Genomic DNA, 16,134 nt, shown 5'->3' with positions numbered 1-16,134 from the left:
GCGATGAATGACCTCGGTCCGACATGACACGACCACACCGCTCAACATCGCCAACACTCATCGTGATGGTGGTTTCCGGGCTGAATACGCTTCTGGCGTATATGATATAGAGCCGAACCCTCGTTGTCATCCCATGTCCACGACTACCTTGGCCTTTACGGTGGCAGCACAGCAAGCCAGACACGTTGACAATCGCGGAACGCGAAAACGCCAGCTTTGGAGTGATGGACAGTCAATCATCGGGGCATCTCGACCGACTGGGCACCACTCTGACACGAGCTGTCGAACTGAACAACAGGACTCGACCTGATGACCTCATTGGGAGCCACTTTGGATTGCACCTCCATTTGCGGAACCCTGTCGAGGAGCCTTGGGGACGCCGGGGCTCCCAGGGGAACCTCCCAAGTGGAATTTACCCCTGGATTGGTGTTTCTTCGGGTTCCATTCTCCCGTCTCTTCCCGGCGCGTGCTGCCTGTCTGCCCCCAAAATCCGAAAGTCCAGCTCACGGAACCGTTATCGCCAAGGCCCGGGACTCCCCGGATGGAGACCCGCTTGCCCCGCATTCTTGCCCAAGTTCCCGTCCGGCTGCCGACGCAACGAACCGACCATGGGCCACGTGAACATGCTCCCGGGGTCGTGTTGTCGACACGGCAGTGTCATTGAATGCATCGAGATCCCGGTGGCTGTTTTTTTGTTGTTGTGATGTTTTGGTCCTTTGCCGCGAGGCTCTAGCCCGGAACTCAGAGACCGGCAGCTCGGTTACAAGGCTGAGCCTATTAGCCGACAGGGACTTTTCCCGCCTTCCCCCATTGGTTCCTTTTGCATTGGACATTCTCTCTTTGTGGTCTGTCTGCTCATCCTTTTTGATGAGAGCAGCCTGCTCTCTTTCCTGCGTGAAATTTCAGTTCTGATCAAGCACCACACTTCGGCTCGTTTAATGTTCTGTACCGGCAAGAACCTCAACTCCTTGGTCCATTTGCAATGGATGTCTCAACACACTACTCGACACGAAAGTCCTGGAATGCCTCGGCTGCCCGGATATTCCTGCCCTCGAACTTCCTGAGCGATCATCTATCCGGTTGCAGGAAAATTGTCGACTACGAGGCGTCGTTCTTCGATTGCGCCCTTGGTAGGTAAACTCCTGAGACGGCATCTTCGAGGCATTTTTTCGCCCAAGTTGCGCAAAAATCTCGGAGCGCTGTTTCCAGCCCTTTCCCAGACCACGCGGAAATGAGGATTTCGTTCAACCGTGGAAGGGGATAAGTGATATGGCTGACCCCTCTACGCAGATTGCCCGCCTTGACGAGTGTCGCGTCGCAAAATCCTCGGATCGGAACCCATCTCGCTAGTTACTTCCTCTTTCTTGCAAGCGCAAGCGGCTATCGGTCGACAAAGACACTTCACACGCACAAATATGCATACATCCCAGTGGGAACGACAGGGAACAAGCCGGGGGCTTCAAAAACTTTGATTCCGGACCTCCAGCATCAGCACATCTACCACATCTAAAGACGGCTAGCAAAGCCACCAAACGCGTCAAGCATCATGACCTTGATGGGCTTAGCAAAGAGATCCTCCTTCTGGCCGAGCTCGACCAACTCAGCGAATTTGGGGCTGTTCTTATGAGCCTCGACGGCGGCCATGTCGGCGTAGCTGCGGAAGAGGAGGTGTCAGCTACGGAGTATAGATGGGGCTGGATGCATAAATAGCACTGGGGTATGGACATGAACATGGAAGACCTCTAGCACCCAGACCGATCACCACCACGGACCGGGCCGAAGAAAACAGGTTGGTTCCTTGGACCTTGGTTGTGTGGGCTGGACTTGAGATGCTGCTGGCTGCGAGAAGGACAAGAAAAAGAAACTTACGACTCCTGAACAATAAAAACGGGTTTATCGTCCTCGGTCGAAGCGGACCAGTGGTACTGAAGAGTGCCGGGCTCGTTGGCCTTGACCCACTCGGCGGTGTCCTTGCCGACTTCCTTGAGCTGTTCAAGCAGAAGAGGAATATGAATATTAGTACAAGGACAAAGGACAACGGGAAACTGTCAGAACTGGAGATATCATCGGTCATCCGCTCGTTTGCGAGAACATGGAGAAGGCGTGAACTTTCAATGCATCATTCATGCTGCGGACTGGAATGCTGAAAAGGCGTGGGAGACAAGGCTGATTTATGGCCAGTTCAGTTGTATGCGCGGGTCGGACTTGATAATTGATGCCCCTGGGGCTATGAGGTGGTGATGGTATGGCCCGGGCGTATTGCAGGTAAGGTAACCCAGGGCAGTCGGCCCTTCTCGTGGCTTGACATTGATGGTTTCGCGGTTGCAAGTGCTCAGTCGTTGACGGGACTGGAAGCAGCGAATGTTCCCGAAAGTGCCCGGGGATATCATGCCCAGATGCACCTCTTCATGTAAGGTACCTCCCATATTCATGCACCTCTTTATCTCCAGCAGGGACATGAAGCCCCTTCCTGTTCTCCGTTCAACAGGCAGGGGCAGTTCAACAATCCAGAAGAAACCAACTTACGCGCTCAACCTTGTCCTCCTTGGGATAAATGAAAGCAATCAGGGAGATAGTCATTTTGGCTGTTTATACGGGCTGTTGTTATAAGTGTGGATGGTGATCTGTTGTCGTCTGGTGGTGAGATTGATGCAACGAGCTGAATGAGTGACACCAGGACGGTGAGATCGACGGCAGGCGGGAACAGCGGGGTCTTTAAAGCCAAATCCAGATACGGGCCCCTATTCAAAGGAAAAGGTGGAGAGGCGCGAACCGAGGCACCCCCCTGAGAGAAGCATTAATAAGCCATCGCTGTTGACAAACCCTGTATGACAGCGGCGACATCCAGATGGAAGTGGTACTTATTTGATGCGGAGGACTTGAGAAGGAATGCAGGTTGAATCCGCCATAGCGAATGAATCAAAACTACCGATGACCGATCAACATGTTTTGTAAAAATCAGCAACTGGCTAAGACATCCAGGGGTCACCTCAGGCCGTCGGATTGTCAGACACTGGAAGTAGAATCGGAAGTCACCCCATAAACCCCACTACTAACCCCACTTCCCAAGCTTCCAAGCTCCTCATGAGCTCCCATGAGCTCCCCACCCCCAAGCTCCAATATGAGGGGTAGCTCCAACATCCATCTTCAACAACAACCACTACTAGTCACTTTGGCGGAGTGGTTAACGCGCTGCCCTGCTATTCGTAAGAAAGCAAGTTTAGGCAGTTCCCTCGGGAGCACAGGTTCGAATCCTGTAGGTGACGCATTATTTTTTCTTTATGCTCTTTTTTGCTCATTTCTCTCTTGATCTAGTTAATGGGATGTCTTCTTGACGCTGTTGCCAATGTCGTCGTTGATGTTTGCGTCTTTGCTCCTCTTTTCTGTCAGCAGCTGGTGGGAGCGGTAAGTAGGGACATGGCCGAGCTTTTGTTGGATGTCTTTATGATGTGGCCTGTCAAGTTGTTAATTCTCGTTGCTGGTGCTTGCTTGGATGGAATATTGCAATGTACATCCGTCACTCGGTTCAAGACACATATTGAAAGTTCGTGGGCGCGAGACCTCTTGTCAGCTACCATGTCTCTGCATTTCTATATCTCGTTGTCTTTTTCCGCATGTATAATAGAGGTGCAGGATGGGCTCGATCAAGTACAAATACATGGTGTCATAAATGAGCATAGCATTCATGGCGTGGATTAGGCGTCTGACATTCTCCTTACATCGTCTTCAACATGCGACAGCTTCTGGTGTCTCCTCTCCTCCTCCTCTATCCGAAGGGACATACCACTGAATATCCCATATCAAGTCAGTTAATCATGGTCTAGCTGATCAACCTTGTCCGCACAACACGCGCAATGAACGCCTTTCCTTGACCCCCAGTGAACCAACATTCAGTGCCATGGCGTATTGGAATCCCGGCAATGGCTCAAGAAACTCGCTGGTCAATCCTTCGCGTTGCTTGCCCAACTGGCTCAGTGCGTCCCGGGAGCCAATAAACCATTCTGTGAATGCGGGTTCCGACAATAGCGAAGCCTGTTTCTTCAGGGCGGCTAGGTCATGCTCCCACGCCCATTTCTCGCCCTTCATAGCCCTTCTCTGAATGATAGATCTCATCATGATGTCAATCGCAATATCCTGAGGCAGTATCAAGGTGCTGGTGACCTCGCCCGCCTCACTCCTTGTCTTCCGAACTTCGTTCAAGTGAGGTTCTTGAGGTAGGTCCTTAAGCTTCCAGAGTAGTCGATATGCCAGCGACAAACAGTCGTAGGTGTCAATGTTGATCAGCTTGTCAACCCACGGAAGAAGACGGCCGCGATACTCTTTGATCCAGATCGATGTCCACTGAGCATTGATGCCCCCGTGACGGGCATGTCCAGGTCCCAGTGACTCGCCCATGAACCGATGCGGACTCTTCACAACTCCGGAGGCATTTGCAGTGCGAAAGCATCCTTCAGTTCCTGTCGTCTGCAAGGGAGTCCTGGGGCCTCAAGATGCCAATCTGCCGCTTCCGCCCCTGCACTACACTGGGCACAATAACCGAACAGCTGGTTTAGATCACCGTCGGATATGGAAATGATAGTCCTAGCGGGCACGTTGTGCCCTTCTGCATGTTGAGGCTCTGGGTGATTGAACTGGATGGGAGGCAGAGTGCGCTGCGGCGGAGTGTTGACGAGTGTCTCCTCTTCAACCCTTCCTCCTTCTTCAACGTCCAGGGAAGAACGACCGTGATGTAGCTCTGGTATGACGAACTGTTACAAGCACAGGAGTATTATCGCTGGGATAGAACAATAGAGTAACAGAGTAGTAGCCGAAATATACTGATGTATTGTGATAGCTATTGCTTGCTGAGGAGCCCAGTATTCAGAAGGTCTGGGAGGCCTTCTTTATATACTGGTCCTTCAGTATGCGCCGTTGCGTCGGTGAGGCCATTCCCGGCCACCCAGCGCCCCCTTGGCCGTGGCCGCGGCGCCATTAGTCTACGGCGCCGGCGCCCGGCGCGGCTCTGATTGGTCTATCTAAATGCTTACATAGGTGATTCCTTATTGGATCGTAACATCTGGGACCTCCAGGGAACAACCAAAGCGTGGCTCTGGGAGAGAACATGATCAGCATCAACCATCAGTTGCAAAGACTCTTAATGACCTTGATTGATCAAAGGTAAGAAGGAACGGACGACGAAAGGAAAGAAGGAACAGCATGTGGAGAGGATCAAATGCCATGGTGATGGTATGTAGAAAAATGCAAAGAAAACAGACATCTTTAGACACTCAACAGCACATGTCAGGAGGGTTGTGCAGGAAACTGAATGTACTCACTCTTGGCTGGGTTAGGGAGCGGCCCGTGAGAACCGGTGTTCTCGTTGGCTTCCGGGACCCTGTCCCGCTTGGACGTGGCAACAATTGCTGCTCCTCCAGAGCGATGCCGGTCATTCGAGCGTGGCTGGTTCTCGCCTGTCATTCCTTGTGATCCCGGGACTTCCAATGGGGTTGCCATTGCTCTTAGGGCCGCCGCCGCAAGGAAGGGATGGTTGCTGACACGCATTGAGCAGTTTGGTCCTGTCAGTCGTGCTTGAAAGAATGCGTATAAGAAAGACAGATGGAGAATGAAGAGTTGTAAGTGGAGAGAAGGAGGCCGTTCGGATCCTGAAGATTGAAAGCAATCGAGTGCGGAGCGGAAATATCTGTGATCGAGCAGGTGGGCTGCACTGTCATTTCTGCCTGGCATCGTGTCCGGGTGGCAGTCCCTTCCCATTCATGTGCTCTTGAAGTTGGCTCCTGCCTTCTCAAGAGCTCCATGACTACACACTGCACCTTATGATCAGCTCAGGAGCACCAAACTTCCTCATCATTCCTTCCAAGTACTTGTAGCTCAGGTGACTGTGTGCCCGGGACCGATCCAGTTCGCTCTTGCATCTTTCTCCCGGCATGGACGAAGGAGCAGGCCATTGCTCTCCGCCCAACTTCTCCGGTGCATCCTCTCTTCTTTGTTCCTTGTGCGCAGCCTCGAGATGCAGTGCAAGAAGGAATTGAACGGCTGTCAATGGGTAGAATCTTTAAAAGACAAAACGGGATAGCCATAAAGGTTTGTCGAGTGCCTTTCCTTCTTGATAGTCGTCCTTCAGCTGCTGGTGCGCACATGTCACACGGACATATGCTACACTCCTGGTGGCATACGGGCATATGCCACACTCCTGGTGTGAAACGGGCATATGCCACACTCCTGGTGTCAAACGGACATATGCCACACTCCTGGTGTCATACGAGAAAGACCTACATGTATGCAGATCGCTAGATGCCTTGGAGCCTCAGGTGACAAGGACCCGTATGTACTAGATAGGTACCGTTTCCCTTTTGGCATAAGAAGGCCTTGAAGCCCAGCCTTCCTCTAGAGGTTGAAAGAACCAACAAGGCCTTCGAGACCAAAGTAGTTTATCAGCGGAATTGAACTATTTGTTCCAAGCTCAGAAACCTGCCCTTGTCACAGCACAAGTCTCAGCACAAAAGGTTAAGAGCAAAGGTGAAAGTCGGGTGGGAAAGTGGCTGCTTCGTTGCTCCCGCATGTTCTTTTAAGTTGACGGTCGCGGCAGGTGTGAACAAGCGCGGGTTCCTACCCAGAGACGGACCGCCTGGTAAGAATCGCGGAGAACAGGGAAAGCGAGGCCGATGCCCGTTTGCTGTTGCAAACAGGAAGTCCAGTCGTTCATTCCACGCGTTCCTTCCCGTAGGAAAACACCGGTTGCCCTAACAGAATTCCCCCAAAGGACGGTACGCCTCTGATAGTTCCCAGGTCTCGCAGTAACACAGGCAGGTTTGTCCGTCGAGTCCAGTCTCCGAGAGCCGCTTGCCATCGTGAAAAACATGTCCGCCGCTGCAGCTTGAGCGTCATCGTCGGAAAAAGCCCGTGGAGGGGCAGGTTCCAAGGTATCTGTACCTGTATCGCCACCCCCACTTGTCCCATTTCCTCCAACTGCCCCATTCCTTTTCCCAAGTCCATAATCTCGTTTCTGACAGCTTCTGCCCAGGTCCGAGGAGCCGGTCCTTATCCGTAAACACCGAGGACGCTACACGGAGCTCCAATAGGCAACGCCAAAACCCGAACGCGAAGAAACCGGGAGCAGTAGGAGCCTTGTCACCGTAATTCTAAAGGTTACCCGCGGGCAGATTCAAGGTTTTGGTCTCTCGCTCTTGACCGAACACAAGGAGGTGGTGTTGAAAAGCTGGATCTGCTCGCTGAAAGGCTCATCGTGGCCGCTGAAGCTAAAGAGCGCACAGGCTGTTCTGGCAGAGCTCCTCGCATTGCTCCGTCGGTCCCCGACAGCTATGCGAGCCTGTTCCCCCACTTCTGGGGTTATTCACGCAAAGAGGCCGCCGTGAAGGACCTTGTCGCTCCCTTGTTGCAGTCGCCGGTACATGGAGCGGCGTTAGAGCTGGCGGGACGCTGGTAAAACTGCTGCGGACTTGAACTGGAAACTGCTAGATTGTGTGTTCCTAGATATTTTGGTCCTGGAACTGGCGTACTGCGTTGTCCCGGCACAAGGTCAGGGAAACAAGATTCTGCACCATGGATTTGGTTGTTCGCTTGGAACCGGATTATGTTGTGTCGCTTTCTTAGGAGGGGGCTGAGGAGCATATGCTGGTCTGGACTAGAATGTTCGAATGCTGCACAAGGAGCATGCTTTCGTTTCGCCCGCATGCCTTTTGCTGTCCTTCCTTGGAAATGTTCGTGAGCATCCACTTAGACCACTCCGGCAGAGTGGCAATGCTGATAAGGACACGTATGCGGCAGTCGACCAAGGCCTCGGGGCTGTGCGATAGCCGGAGATTGAGCTACAGGTCCCAGAGTGAGTCACGTTCCACACAAAGCTCCCGGGGAACCTCCGGTGCCATGGAGGGAGGAGGCATGCATCGAATCGAAGACGTTCTGCTCGGTTCCTCGCCCTCGTCCACCATCTGCACACCTTGATTCTGTGCATCTTTGGCCTTCGTCATATCCCCTCCACAGGGTGGCAGAAGTATGCTAGACCTCGCCACCCTCCACCCCGCCGCTCCTCAACCCCCCTCTTGCTCCTCAACCCCCCTCTTGCTCCCACCAGCATTGGTACTTTCCACGCCGTTACCTCATTCGTAGGGCTCCAGCGGGGCAAAGACGCACTCGGAAAGGGAATGACAAAAGTCGGGGTTGCTGCACAGGGAGTTACCAGGCTCCTCGTTTCGCAGCCCCTTCTTCGGTTGTAGCTCGGCGCCTATCTCGCTGTTAGCTCGGGTCTGTTTCACGACTGTTTTGCGTCCATCTTCTCTCTTCGGAAGTGTACTCGTGCTTGTACTCGCTATCCTTGGGGCCGGACGATTTGTGAACGTGTTCCCTTCCGTCTACTCTCTCACTTGAAGGAGGCAGCTGGATGCCAATGTCCATCATACCGCCCGTTCCAATCTTGAGCTTGTTAGCATTGCCGTTAACGGCGGTGCTGACTGCTTCGTTATTCCCTCCCATTGTAACAATGTGGAGGTGGTGTTCTGTTGTAATTTGTGAATGAACCCATGGAAGAGATAAGCCGTAATACTTCCATGGAGAGGGAAAGAGGAAGAAGAGAGTTCACATGGGCAATCATGAAAAGAAATAGCCTATTAAGTAGCCTCGTTATCTGTGCTCCTCGACGCACACTCCGTCACATGTCCAGAAGTCTGACAAATCGTCAATTTTTCTCACGGGCATAAGTACCTCTAGCTACCAACATTGAATCCCAGTGCTTCCTTGTCCTTTGCCAAGGTCTACCTACATGTCACCCACATTCTCAATCGATTGTTGTACTGCCCATATTTTCCCATCGCACGCTGGCATGGCAGCACGCAAAGGACAAGTGGCTATGCCGACTTCAAATCTAACCGAGGAGTTTTCTTGATTTTCCCTACATTTAAGGTACCGGAAGATGACAAGACCCCGCATGTGGTCCAGCACAAACCCAGTTTGTTTTTCTTTCTTTTTCTTTTTTTCTTTTTATTGTTTTTTGACAAATCACCAAACAAGCTCCTGTCTAAGCCACGTCGAGTTTATGTTGAGACGAAAGCTGTAGCGTATCTTGAGCAATGGTTCGTGGATTTCGTAATAAGCGTTCCTATCACATGTTTTCCCCCCCATGTCCATGTCTCATCGAAAGATTGCCGTCCATGAAAATGGCTTCTCGACGGCGGATCGGCAAGGTGACGAGAGATATCAAGTTTGCTTTGTAAACTATCTCCAAGGAGACTACACCAGTGCCTCTTTTCTTGCACCGTACCTTTGGCATGATGTGATAGAATACGGGCGAGTGTTTGGGTCTTTGTAGTGGCTATTTAGAAAATGTCCGAAGCATGTAATAAAGTCCCTGTCCCTTTGCATTGCATATTCCAGTCTGCCCGGGCAGATAAATGCGGCAGATACCAGGAAAATATTCCAAATATTTCGCGCATTGACCCTACTGCATACTCCATGCACATGGTTGAATCGTGTTCTGAATGTTTCCTGCGTGTTAGGCACCGCACTGGTTCTGCTTGCTAACAACCCAGGTGGTACCTGACTGGCGGAGACCAGTACCTATCAATATACCCAGTGCAACCATAGGCACAGTAGGAGCAATAAACAAGGCACGCAGGTACCTCACAGGCCTGACAGGTATATAACTGCGGGTTCCCTGCTCTCTAACACCAGTAGCTTTTCTCAACAATCTGTCGCACTTCTATACATTCAAAGTCACTTCAAGCGCCACGCTTACACCACGTATAAATGTCGACCTTCCCCTACACAGCCTTTCGATATCGACAGGCCTGTCTCTCCCTTTCGTCTCTTCGACGTTAGCAACGTTAGCCGCCTTATCCAAAAGAGACGCCCACTCAACCAGTGCACCAAATGCCTACAATGGCACGGCCGCAAGGGATGCACCCGGAAAGCGCGATGCTCTCAATGTGGACATGTTGCCCATGGCGAGTGTGACCGCCACATCCAATGCGCCAACTGCCGAGGCCCTTTTGAATCTACCCACGACGATTGCCCTATGCGGCCAAAACGCAAGGGAGACATTGTCGTCCGCCCGACCCCACAGCAGCGTAAGGACATTTGCCGCAACGGCGGTACTCTTTTCACTGAGAAATACAACCGCCCCGCCCCCCGTGACAGCCAGGAAGATACCGCCATGTCTTCCGATGAGTTGCCCAGCCAGAGCTCCGGCCCCTCCGGCCCTGAGAACTCCGACAGCCCTGACCAGACACAGCCCTCAGCTAATGAGGATACGATAGTGGTCCAGCTGAACGAGCGCACGTCTTCCGACGACGCAGTCCGCCGCTCTGGCCGCCACAGAACGCTCTCCAAGAGGGCCGCTGACTTATGAGTGGACACTTGACCCCTTCTCGCGATAACTTGAACAATTCTAGACTACGGATGTTTCAGGCTAACGTAGCGCGAGCACGCGACACGCACGATATTGCCCTCCAAGCTGCAAGTGAGGCTGGAGCGGACGTGATTATGATCCAAGAGCCACGAGCGTGGTTCTACGAGGGCCGCTTTGGTATTCCCGGACACCCCCTTTACGCTCTTTACACCCCTGTCCGCACATGGACAGAAGAAACTGCTACCCACCCACGCATCGCTACGTACGTTCGCAAGGGAATGGCAGCAGGAGGATTCACACTCGGCCATACCAGAGATCTACTATGGGTAGAAATGCAGGGTGTTACTTTCGTTAATATTTACCGCCGGTCAAACGATACTTCGGCCCTCGAGCTCCTGCAGAATTGGCAACCAACAACAAAGACACTCCTCGCTGGCGATTTTAATGCCAAACACCACACCTGGCAACCCGGAGCGGAAACATCAGAAGGTGCCACGCGAATCTTTAACTACGTTACAGAGCACAACCTTGATTTGCTGACGGCTCCTGGCGTTCCTACTCACAACTGCGGTAACGCTATCGATCTTGCCTTTTCAAACATACCGCTCTGCTCGACAAGAACTGCCCCAGAGGCGGACTGCGGATCTGACCACCAAGTTTGCATTACGGACATTCCTATCCAACCGGTAGAGCCTCCTTGCCGTCGACCGGTCCTTCGCGAAGACACAGAGGCTATTAAACTATATGCCGAAAACGTTTCGTTTCTTATAGGTTTGGTCCCGCTCCTCCCTACAGGCGAGGACTCCCCAGAAAGACTTGACGAGCTCGCCGAGGCCCTCTGCAACGTCCTTACAGAGGCCCTTCAAATCTCTTGCTTTTCAAACATACCGCTCTGCTCGACAAGAACTGCCCCAAAGGCGGACTGCGGATCTGACCACCAAGTTTGCATTACGGACATTCCTATCCAACCGGTAGAGCCTCCTCGCCGTCGACCGGTCCTTCGCGAAGACACAGAGGCTATTAAACTATATGCCGAAAACGTTTCGTTTCTTATGGGTTTGGTCCCGCCTCTCCCTACAGGCGAGGACTCCCCGGAAAGACTTGACGAGCTCGCCGAGGCCCTCTGCAACGTCCTTACAGAGGCCCTTCAAGTCTCTTGCAGGCCCTTGAGACCTGAGAAGAACGCAAAGTGGTGGAATAAAACGTGTGCGCAGGCCTCAAAAATGTTCCGCAACTATAGGCACAACAACCCGAATCCTATCCCCCAACGGATAGAAGCTCTTCGGCAGGAGTTTAAAAGGGTGGTCAGAGAAGCAAAACAGCTATTCTTCGACGACCTTATCACGAAGGCGCGAGACGACAAGGACATTTTTCGGATCGTGGCGTGGCACAAGCCCCGCGACCGGATGGAGGCCCCCCCACTAGTCATCAATGGGCAGACCGTGATCGAGCCAGAAGCCAAGGCGGAGGCACTCCGCACGGCCCTTCTAGAAAGGAACAGCGAAGAGGAAGACCTCGAAACTGGCTGGGTACCCACGGTACCACGCCGTCGCCTACCCTGGTCGTCCGTCGTACACGCGGATGAAGTCTACAAAACCCTTTGCGGCTCTGGCAATACCTCCCCAGGCACCGACGGCATTACGGTCCGCATGTTGAAAGCATCCTGGGAATCTATTAAAGACTCTGTCCTACGGCTCTATCAGGGCTGCGTCGCTACCGGCTACCACCCCCAAGTCTTCCGACAGGCGGAAGTGGTTATGATACCGAAACCTGGGAAAGACCAAACGACGGCCAAGGGATGGCGACCCATCTCACTCCTGTCCTGCCTTGGAAAAGGCATCGAACGCCTTATTGGTAGGCGGATCGCTTGAACGGCTATTTCTAACGGGGTCTTGAATCCCCAGCAGGCTGGCGCCCTCCCAAGGCGTTCGGCCGTTGACATTGTGGAAACTCTGTTTCACGATATCGAAGCTGCACTTGACAAGGGACTCGTTGCTGCACTTGTAGCCATGGATGCCAAAGGCGCCTTTGATGCCGTCCTAGTGAATAGGCTGGTCTTACGTTTGCGGGAGCAAGGGTGGCCGGACTGCGTGGTCCGCTGGGTTGAATCTTTTATGACAGACCGCATGGCCTGCGTTCGATACCCAGGGGTGACCACTCCTATGCGCCGTCTCAGATGCGGGCTCCCTCAGGGCTCACCTGCATCGCCAATCATCTACCTGCTCTACACAGAGCCGGTACACCGCCTCGGGGAGAGCGAAGCGCAGCATTTTGGATATGCAGACGACTGTGCAGTCCTGGTCATTGGCTCCTTGAACGAAGAGGTTGCTGAGAAGGCTCAACGAGAGCTGGACACCATGGTCCGGTGGGGAGTAGACAACGCTGTTGAGTTCTCCCCGGACAAGACCGAAATTCAGTTTTTCTCCAGGAAAAGACAAACAGCGTCTTTCCCGACCATTATGCACAGAAGAGTCGAGGTGGCTGCACAGCCGGCAATGCGTTGGCTGGGGATTTGGCTCTACAGCAAGCTGAACTGGAAGCACCACATTGAGCACAGGCTCGCCTCCGCCAAGCAGGTAGTCCGCCACATACGCGGTCTCAACAGAGTCTACCACGGCGCCCCTCCAGGCTCCATGGTGAAGGCTATGAAGGCTGTCGTCCTGCCAAAGGCCCTATTTGGCTCTGAAATCTGGTGGCCAGGCCATAAGAAGCACGCCCTTCATCGTAAACAAGGGGAGTTTCCGCTTGTTAGCAATGGACTGGCGGACCTCGTTCATAAAGTCCAGACTGCGGTTAACATTGCCATCCGCGCCAGTTTACCGGTGTGGAGAACGACGCGCCTTGCCATTCTCTACCGCGAAGCTAGCCTGCCTCCCGTCCCCCTTCTTCTAGAAGCGGCCCGGCGGCGGCACGCTGTGCGCCTCCTCACCTTAGATCCTGCCCACCCGCTCGTCCCGCGTCTTTTGGAACCCCGAAGGACGCCGCGCGGCCTGCCTCGCCGCCCTACAACTCTACAGACGGCTGCACAGCTCGCCTTGCCTTTCCCACGGCCGGTTCTACAGCCGCCCGTCTATAACGGAGACACTCACAAAGATCCAGCGCCCACGTCTAAGGACAGGGCTGCCAAGGATTTCAAAGAATGGCTTCTCCTACGAGATCCCTCGGAGATTGTCGTTTACACTGACGGCTCTATGATAGCTAAGCAGATGGGCCTCCCAGCGCACGCGGAGGACCCCGACGCCGAAGAAAGACCAGAGGGCGAGTGCGTAGGCTTTGGCTACGTAATCTTCCAAGGACAGACAGAACTCGGCCGCGGATGCGGTCAGTTAGAACAAGCGGAAGTTTTCGATGCGGAGGCGGAAGGGGCGCGGCATGGTCTCAAGGCCGCTGTGGCGCTCTTCCCGGAGGCACAGGCCCGACCACGCATTACGATATGCCTTGATAACACGTCCGTCATTAGAGGACTCCGAGGAATCCCAGCTGCGTCGTCACAAGCGGCTTTCATTGATTTCCGTGCCACCCGTAAGGGCTATGGCCCCAGTCTGGTCAGCGTTCGCTGGGTCCCCGGCCACAAAGGCATCACGGGCAACGAGATTGCTGACGAGCTCGCTAAGGCCGGAGCGGAAGGGGGAGAGGTAGTCAATGAAGGCTTGGCTACCCTTGCGCATTCAAGGCGACTTGCTAAGAGAGAGGCGCGTACGGATTTCAAAGCATGGTGGGCCGCGAACAAGCCAGAGTCTTATGCAGACTACCGGTTGGGGGTCTCTATCCAGCCTAACGACGAACTAAAAGAGTTGGACAGACGCCCTGCTAACATGCTTCTGTGGAAGCTGGAAGAATCCCTTCCATCCCTTTTTCTGCAGGAAGGCATATGTAGTTTCCCCCCGCACGGGCGAAGCGGCTACGCGGGAGAATCTCTCCCTTGCTATTGGAATTTACTGGCAGCGCTTTATCGCTAGGATTCAAACCTCGCACTTCTTTTCGTGGACTTGCACGAGAAAGGCATGGCGCCAGACCCTCTGGCAACAGCACACTGACGGCGGTGGCGCCGCTGACAACCTTACGGGGTTTTTACGGAGTAGAGGGGTGGGGGTTGGCCATGGCCACGACATTGAGAGGGTTACGATGGACTTGGACAGGCTAGTTCACCGTGCAAGGAGGCGGGAGGAGGCCTTGCGGGAGGAGGAGAGCGAGAGCGAGAGCGGAGAGGAGTGATTCTGTCATTTCTTTTATCTTTTCCTTTGTGCTACAGGTTCCGTCATATACTGGCGGCTCGCCCACTGGGCGATTCGATTATAAGTGTTGGGCCGCGTTTACGCTATGGGCAACACATGATTTACATTGGCAATAGGCCTCGGTTTGCCCTCGGATTAATGGTTTTGGTGGACAATTAGGGCACTGCTCTTAATTTTGTATGCTAGACTCACCGGTGCGGCACGTCTCATGCCCTACGGGAGGCGGAAGTAGAAGTTAAAAATAACAACAACAACAACAACAACAAAAAAATAGAACCGTCGATACCCACTTTGATGATTGCTGAGTCTTTTCATCCGGCGCACTCTTCCCCTTGGCTGTCGGAGCCATCTTGGGACTGTTGACTTCAGAGTTGTGAGTCTTCCTTTTCAGAATTGTTGGTTGCTGCTTGCTGCGGTCTCGAGCTGTTGGTTTCGTCTCCTCTGGTGTGAAGGTTCAGTCTCATTTTTCACAAAGTGGGACGAGTGGCCAGAACGATACTTCAGTCGGGCCTGCTTCTTTGCCAGACACATTGGCTGAGATCCAACAAGCCCTTCGGGAGATCGAGGAACGTTGGCATTTCAATTGGTGGTACCTCTACCCACGGGTCCAGGGGACCATCGGCTTCGGCGACTCGGCGAAGGCTACCAGTGACCTCACGACCAAAGTCATACTACAGACACAAGTCTTAATCGTCAACCGGGGCATAACAACCCCGTTAAGGCCGCCGAACAGCACAATAACATATCCTTCGGCGAACATCCCACCAATACGCATCTACACCGTACACCTCGAACACGGGGTCAAAAAAGGTCCCGTCGCCAGTTTCACTATTACCTTATGGAAGGATGTCACACTCAATCCATCAGACTACGAGCTGGACGAGATGAACCCCCATGTCGTGGAGAAACAGGATAAGAAAATTGCGATCAACATGACCCTGATCCGGCTCTGCCAGTTCGCGGCGCAGGACATTTACGGCTCCGACATACTCCATTCCGACGCCGCAATCGGAACCCAATCGCTGGATTCGTCCAGCAAGGTCATAAAGAATCCAAAGCAACCTTTATCGGATGCCTTTTTGCGTTCTGCCTTCTCGTTAGCGTACTCAATGCGCTCTTCTGGCGTCATGTCGAGGTTTCCTCGCAAGAATTTCTGCAGCGGGATGTGAGTGCAGAGTAAGGTGTAGGCGCTGCCTGGCCGGTTCATAGGTGCAAATGGTACGGATTTTGGGCATCAAAGAAGAGCTAGGTGCTCTTTGTGTGCAGCGGAATGGGGTAGGAAGAAGAATTTAGAACGCTACAGAAGCATCTCCAGCCTTTCTCCGTTTTCTTGCTCTATTCTTCAAGGCCCTTCAAGAAACTTGAAGACGGGAGAAGAGGTATCCCGGGCCTGTTCCTCCATCCACCGGTGAATTGGGCTTTTGTACCATGGAATTCACGAACATGTTGACAACCGAGCTAAGGCTGGGTCGTACCTGGGCATATATCAAGTGTTCCCGACCCTGCTACTGTTCTGCTGCATCCTCTTCCTCCCCTCAA

General features: G+C 53.2%; 6 protein-coding genes and 1 non-coding gene across 7 annotated transcripts; 4 read left to right on the top strand and 3 right to left on the bottom strand.

Annotated features, from left to right (window-relative positions):
- Positions 1-1,452: 1,452 nt before the first annotated feature.
- On the bottom strand, positions 1,453-2,938 carry SMAC4_08212 (uncharacterized protein). Its single transcript, XM_003347181.2, has 3 exons — positions 2,527-2,938; positions 1,870-1,988; positions 1,453-1,654 (listed from the first exon to the last, which is right to left on the bottom strand). The coding sequence occupies exons 1-3, from the start codon at positions 2,578-2,580 to the stop codon at positions 1,507-1,509; spliced, it is 321 nt and encodes a 106-aa protein (XP_003347229.1). The 5' UTR covers positions 2,581-2,938; the 3' UTR covers positions 1,453-1,506.
- A 228-nt stretch (positions 2,939-3,166) lies between these two features.
- Positions 3,167-3,266, top strand: SMAC4_13344. Its single transcript is given in 2 exon segments — positions 3,167-3,203; positions 3,223-3,266. It is a non-coding gene; the product is annotated as a tRNA-Ser (tRNA).
- Positions 3,267-3,828: 562 nt separating this feature from the next.
- SMAC4_08211 (uncharacterized protein) lies at positions 3,829-4,395 on the bottom strand (the record flags this gene model as incomplete). The annotated part of the gene is made up of 1 exon (XM_003347180.1): positions 3,829-4,395. The coding sequence occupies one exon, from the start codon at positions 4,393-4,395 to the stop codon at positions 3,829-3,831; it is 567 nt and encodes a 188-aa protein (XP_003347228.1).
- A 3,647-nt stretch (positions 4,396-8,042) lies between these two features.
- Positions 8,043-8,965, bottom strand: SMAC4_08210 (uncharacterized protein). The gene is made up of 2 exons (XM_003347179.2): positions 8,382-8,965; positions 8,043-8,242 (listed from the first exon to the last, which is right to left on the bottom strand). The coding sequence occupies exons 1-2, from the start codon at positions 8,488-8,490 to the stop codon at positions 8,118-8,120; spliced, it is 234 nt and encodes a 77-aa protein (XP_003347227.1). The 5' UTR covers positions 8,491-8,965; the 3' UTR covers positions 8,043-8,117.
- Positions 8,966-10,027: 1,062 nt separating this feature from the next.
- SMAC4_08209 (uncharacterized protein) lies at positions 10,028-10,360 on the top strand (the record flags this gene model as incomplete). Its single annotated transcript, XM_003347178.1, has 1 exon — positions 10,028-10,360. One exon carries the CDS (start codon positions 10,028-10,030, stop codon positions 10,358-10,360), a length of 333 nt encoding a protein of 110 aa, XP_003347226.1.
- Positions 10,361-10,410: 50 nt separating this feature from the next.
- SMAC4_13343 (uncharacterized protein) lies at positions 10,411-12,231 on the top strand (the record flags this gene model as incomplete). The annotated part of the gene is made up of 1 exon (XM_066091381.1): positions 10,411-12,231. One exon carries the CDS (start codon positions 10,411-10,413, stop codon positions 12,229-12,231), a length of 1,821 nt encoding a protein of 606 aa, XP_065946306.1.
- Positions 12,232-12,369: 138 nt separating this feature from the next.
- SMAC4_13342 (uncharacterized protein) lies at positions 12,370-14,711 on the top strand (the record flags this gene model as incomplete). Its single annotated transcript, XM_066091380.1, has 1 exon — positions 12,370-14,711. One exon carries the CDS (start codon positions 12,370-12,372, stop codon positions 14,317-14,319), a length of 1,950 nt encoding a protein of 649 aa, XP_065946305.1. The 3' UTR covers positions 14,320-14,711.
- Positions 14,712-16,134: the final 1,423 nt, after the last annotated feature.

The sequence above is a fragment of the Sordaria macrospora genome, chromosome 2 (genome assembly GCF_033870435.1).
Source record: "Sordaria macrospora chromosome 2, complete sequence".
Classification (NCBI taxonomy): domain Eukaryota; kingdom Fungi; phylum Ascomycota; class Sordariomycetes; order Sordariales; family Sordariaceae; genus Sordaria; species Sordaria macrospora.
This window is presented reverse-complemented; position numbering and strand designations above follow the sequence as displayed.